General features: G+C 36.3%; 1 protein-coding gene across 5 annotated transcripts in view; it reads right to left on the reverse strand.

The window, feature by feature from the left end:
• Window positions 1-6,454, reverse strand: part of LOC110447153 (serine/threonine-protein kinase DCLK1-like) — a 66,921-nt gene that overhangs the window by 15,181 nt on the left and 45,286 nt on the right. For all 5 annotated transcript variants that reach the window (XM_021492642.1, XM_021492640.1, XM_021492641.1 and 2 more), the window contains 3 exons: window positions 5,415-5,537; window positions 3,394-3,491; window positions 2,682-2,715 (listed from right to left, as the gene is read on the reverse strand). In XM_021492642.1, the coding sequence (XP_021348317.1) occupies window positions 2,682-2,715; window positions 3,394-3,491; window positions 5,415-5,537 (255 nt within the window). The remainder of the gene's footprint in view (window positions 1-2,681; window positions 2,716-3,393; window positions 3,492-5,414; window positions 5,538-6,454) is intronic.

Consider the following 6,454-nt stretch of genomic DNA (forward strand, 5'->3'; position numbering starts at 1 on the left):
AACCCCCAACCTCATCCCCACCTACCCAACCCCCAACCCCATCCCCACATACCCATCCACAACCCACAACCCCATCCCCACCTACCCATCCACCATCTTTCCTCCAATCTAACATGAAATCTTTTTTTATAGATCTGTCCACGTAGAATCAAAAACATCAATTGTACCAAATTTCCATGTTCACAGGTTTTTGCATTGCACATTTATATAATAGGTCTGGTTTATGCAGGTTTCCAGTTTATATAGGGTATGCTTTAGACAGATCGTGGTAATAAATGTAGAAGAATGTTTGAGCCATTCTTTGGAATGCCCCATGGGGAGCATCACACATCATTTACATTCAGAACCCATAGAACTATCATCTAAATCTCATTAGGCAGAAAGTCCATTAAAATACACAATCCTTTGTGAAATCTTCCGAGACCTTGGCAGTCATAATTACGTGAACTCACTGATGGAGGCACATTGGCCCTCTATTAGTCAAGATGAACTGTCATCATATCCATTTGTGGTAGAGGAGTGATATCAAAAAGGAGAAACTTAATAGATGGAAAGTTCTGGTTTAAAGGTAATGAAAACATCTTTGAAATTACAAAATAAATGAAGAAATTAGAAAAACAAGGTTTTGAAATCGGGAGATATGGTTAAGTATCAATTATCCGCCTGAGATTTAAACGCCTGTAATACATACCGGAGTCACCAAATAGAACTTTTTCTCTATAAAAGTCATTAACACCGACGATACTGATCAAGTTGTTTCCCAGTGTGACTTATTAGATGTACTTCAAAGTGACTTACCACTTAAATCATACCAAAAAAATATACTTGTGGTGGGTTTTTTATAAAAACAATGGCTGCATACATTAACAAAATAAATAAATTCAAAAAATGGTGGGGAGGTTATGAGAATCAGAGAACAGGGATCAAATAAGTTTTAAACAGAACATCTGAACCTCACAATAAGTTTTAGCCTTTTAAACGAAATAAAATATATTTACTTACTCTAGTAAACTTAATTAAACAGTTTTATGACATTGACTTTCCTTAATCATTTATAAATAAGTATTGTTATGTAAAAGATAATGGCACCATGAAAAAGCAATATTATGGAGCAATGTCCTTTACTGTTTGATATACAGTAAAACCTGTATCATGTGGCACCTGAGTATTCTGACATCCTGACATATCTAACACACAGCTGTAATCCAATTTCTAATGAAAATTCAACCAAACAAAACCTGTGTATTCCAACACCTTGTCTTATCCCAGCAAATTTTTGGATCCCAAAGAGTGTCCATTTAGACAGAATACAATATAAATTATGGAAAAAATCATTTAACAGAATCAAAAATTGACTTTTAAATATAGACTTTATTTGAGCAAACTAAGTTCTTAATTAAACGAAGAAGGTTTGACATCAGTGAAACCTCTCTACCTAACACTATGAGAAACATTTTGGTCAGATCAGGAAGGACGTTGGAATACACAGTGCATATTTGGAAGTTTTCATTTGAAATGGGATTGCAACATTATGTTGGATGAGACAGGTTGTCACAATACTCAGGGGTCAGATAAGACAGGTTTCACTATAAAAGGAACTTGATTATTTAACCGTGACTTGATTCTTTGAGACAGAATGTGCCACCCAGGCAGTATAGCACTTAGTGTTCTGGTGAGCACTGACTGGTTTATACTTCTATGGACTGTCTTATCACCACCATTACATAATAACCAACATTAACCTTGTACTCAGCAGTTAATGGACACATTGTAAAGCACACAGGTAGATTAGATTGAGGTGTGATCATCTTGACTGGGGATCTCTAATTTACAGAAGTCTGTCTGCCACCTGTAATGGATATTGAGCCATACCTACAGAACTCTCTTACTTTTCTATAATTCATAATCGCTTGCAGGAAAATAATATCTTATACATCTAAGTATTCTAACACTTGAGCAAATATACATTATGTATACAGACTGCAATACAGACCTAACGATTCCGACTCCTAACCCCTCCCTATCCAATATCCTACTTTGACTTACATGTAGCTATTCAATATGGTTGCCCAAACACACTTTCCTACCCTTATTTCCAGCCACCTCTGCCTCCCAGCAGCCTCCTTTCCCCTCATCCACACCCTCTCTTGACCTCCCTTCCTTCACCCTAATTCTCCCTTCCCCTTACCCACACCCTCCATTGACCTCCCTTCCTTCACCCTAATTCTCCCTTCCCCTCACCCACACCCTCCATTGACCTCCCTTCCTTCACTCTAATTCTCCCTTCCCCTCACCCACACACTCCATTGACCTCCCTTCCTTCACACTAATTCTCCCTTCCCCTCACCCACACCCTCCCTTGACCTCCCTTCCCCTCACCCACACCCTCCCTTGACCTCCATTCCCCTCACCCACACCCTCCCTTGACCTCCCTTCCTTCATCCTAATTCTTCCTTTCCTTCACACACATCATCCCATATCCTTTCTTCCCTCACATACTCCCTTCCTCACCATTCCCTCACCCTCCCTTCCCTCATACCATCAACCCCTGCATCATTCTTCCTCTACTAATATATCCTAATTCTCCTCCACTTTACATCTTGATCTTGGACTAACCCTCACCACTAAATATATTACAACTTTTTAAAATGCTCTGTCACTAAGTCATACTCTGTACTTACCCCCATCCAGCCCTTCCTGAAGTCTGTACTTTGGCTATGAAATAAAAAATAAATAAAGATAAGATAACTGGACCAGCTAGCTTTCACATTAAATCTATTCTTCTGATTTACTTTTGATCAGAAAATTATTTAAATGTTCCTGAAAAGATATGTTCTTACATTAGAGATGCATCAAAGAATGACGCTCATTAGCTAACCTTAACCATTCTCTTTTTAAGAAATTGCCTATGAGTCTACTATTGATCTATGACCTTCAGCAATAGCTGTGACCTTTGACATTGGCTTGTTGCCTTCAGTATTCACCTATAACCTTTAACATGGACTATAAAATCCTGATCTTTTCTGTTGTTCTCTGACATTCCTTATTGATGCATGACATTCAACGGTGTCCTAACAGCTTCAGCATAAAAATGAGCCTTTCCACATTAGTGTGTGACCTTCAGCTTTGACTTTTGATATTCAGTTTTGGTTTTTGTCCTTCACCAATGAACCAACACATTCAGCATTGGCCTTTGACTCTCTGCATTAGCCTGTGACCATCAGCTTTGACCTATGGCCTTCAATATTGGCATAAGCCTATGCTGTTTAGCATTAGTCTGTGACCTTCAGTGTTGACCTGTTATTTTCAGCATATCACCATCAATCAATGACCTTCAACTTTGACCTTTGACCTTAAATAGCAAAACCTATAGTTCAGCTGATAAATACTTACAGCAGAGACAACGCGGCCACTGGACTTGCGCGACATGCGGGGGGAGGAGTGTGGAGATGACAGAGGGGAGCTCCGCCCTGACCGGGACTCCTGGTATTCTGTCAGAAAATGATTTGAATATCAAACATCGATATCAGATGAATTCAAACCCATGCCAACGTTCCTAGGAATAATTGTGCTATGAATGATCATCAAAAAAAAAAGCTAATGAAAAATAGCCTTATTAAAACATGTTCTACTTATAATGATCCTAATTTCATAAAGATAACATTTTTTGGTAAAGAAATTTTTGGATGAAATTTGAAGCAACCAAAATTGAGCTTTTACAACATGATTTTTAAGAAAGGTCTTTTGACTCCTGTAACTAGCCCTTCTGATATCTTTACATACTGACTTTCCTATCATTGTGAGCTTGTCATGTAAATTAGTGTGAAGTTCATATCTTTAAGGTAAAAATCATCTGTTAACAATTACTACAGCAGTAAATCTCAATGATCCAAACGTTCAAAGCCTGGACTGCTCAAAGACAATCAATTGAAAATGTTTCATCACATATATTTACAACTAAATGTTAGCGATTCAAAATGACCATGCAAATATAAAAATTGAAAAAAACTATGTTGATTTTCAGACATTTCTCAAAAAGCACAATTTGTCTTTTATTGTTAACTGGTAAGGCTAATCATGCAGACTTTGACAGACTGTGCCGAGACGTTTTATAATCTATATTCCCAGTCCAACTTTTATGATGCAAAAACAAAATGTACAAATTTCCCATTTGGAATCCCATTGAAATATTCCTAGATACATTGGAGTATTATAATGATGGGAGTACATTTCTACGAGTCACGTCATGGCAACCGTATAAACCGTCCATCGATGTTCCGATCCCTGATTGATCTGTATATACACACAACGACTATTACATAATATGGAAGTTCTGTGGTGACCTCAAACGGCAAATAAGCATCTTTTCAACCCAGACAAAATCATAAATAATTAAAATTCAATTAAGTTTGAAAGGAATTAAAAAAAACTGTTGAGGACATATGGTAAGCACAGACTCCCTTTAATTATTTAATGTTATAAACATTAGCATGGAAAGATCTTCGAGATGTATGGAATAGCGATACACGATGGGGAGAATTCACAGGAGGAATGCTTTAGATGTAGCGATGATAAAACGTGGAAAACAAACTTACGCAATTCTACACTTTTAAATGTTACATGATATAGATAAAGATGTATTCACTCGCAATATAATAATTTAATTGTTTTTTAACATTGTTTTGATATTAATCATCGTTTAAAAAGTCTATTTTTAAATTCCAATCACACTGCTGAACCTGTTTAAGCATATCAAGGACCAAGATCTACAATCAGAAACTTGGCTCTCAGAAACAGGTGTTATTACTGTTAAAAAAACAATTATCTTCAATAACATGAAATGAAAAGCCTTTACCAGCAAGCTTCTGTGAAATCCCTTCAGAATAAAGGCACTTTGATTTCACACAAAAAGTGTCGATGTAAAGTCGTTAATGTCTGAGAATTTTCTAAATTACAAAGTTTGGGTTTAATGAGTTTCTGCACATATTTCTGCAACAGAACTAAATTTAAAAAGTAATTTGCTGATTTGTAGTTCTCCGAATCTGTCGCACATAGAATCATATTACATACTATGAAATGAAAATCATTTTGAAACAATACAGGTACCATATGTATATATATATAATATATATTGACAAAATCAATCTGGTTAAGGGAATTGGTTAACATTTTTCTGAAAAACAAATTGTCAAAGATTTAGGCTGGAGACTTGTAAAATGCTTCAGCAGATACATAGAGGATGCAAAAAAATAAGCTGCATAACTAACTTTGAGTACAAAATAAATTTACTCTGTAGCCCTGGTTCCATAAACAGAACTAGTTATTTTTTCTTCATCAAGAAATATATGACACAGCTTATTTTAGCAAAATGACAAATCAGAACTTGATGTTGATCATGGCTATAGAAATAATACCTTCATTTAAGCTTCTATTTGATAGTGACAGCTTGCGTGAGGATCTCGGTGATTTTGCCGATCGTAGTGTGACTCGCTTCTCCTTGAAGGGTGACGGTTTGTATGGGGAGACCAGCCTCACCTCTGTAACAAAAAGTTACTGGTTCTTAACAATAACAATTTATTTTAGAAAATAAAAACAAATAAAAAGCTTTGCTGTATAAGACATTGTACAAGGTCAACATACATAAGATCAAACTTAACAATCTCAAATTCAAGATTTCACATAATCAGACTATTCAATGTTTAACTCCTTACTGTCAGCCCTCATACTCCAGGAAAGCTAAATTTTCCAATATCAAATTCATTAAAATAAGCATAAACCAACATGGTCAGACTCTGGTAACTCAAAATTTTAAACTTCACAAGTCAAACTGCACAAATCAAACTACACAAGTCAAACTGCACAAATCAAACTACACAAGTCAAACTGCACAAATCAAACTACACAAGTCAAACTGCACAAATCAAACTACACAAGTCAAACTGCACAAATCAAACTACACAAGTCAAACTGCACAAATCAAACTACACAAGTCAAACTGCACAAATCAAACTACACAAGTCAAACTGCACAAATCAAACTACACAAGTCAAACTGCACAAATCAAACTACACAAGTCAAACTGCACAAATCAAACTGCACAAATCAAACTACACAAGGTTAAACTCTACAAAGTCAAGTTCAACAAGATCAAACTCCACAAAGTCAGATTCAACAAGGTCAAACTCCACAAAGTCAGATTCAACATAGTCAGATCCAACAAGGTCAAAACTCCACAAAGTCAGATTCAACATGGTCAGATTCAGCATGGTCAAACTCCTCAAAGTCAGATTCAACATGGTCAAACTCCACAAAGTCAGATCCAACATGGTCAGATCCAACAAGGTCAAACTCCACAAGGTCTGATTCAACATGGTCAGATTCAACATGGTCAGATTCAACATAGTCAGATTCAACAAGGTCAAACTCCACAAGGTCTGATTCAACATGGTCAGAT

Source organism: Mizuhopecten yessoensis, unplaced genomic scaffold, assembly GCF_002113885.1.
Source record: "Mizuhopecten yessoensis strain PY_sf001 unplaced genomic scaffold, ASM211388v2 scaffold3229, whole genome shotgun sequence".
Lineage (NCBI taxonomy): Eukaryota > Metazoa > Mollusca > Bivalvia > Pectinida > Pectinidae > Mizuhopecten > Mizuhopecten yessoensis.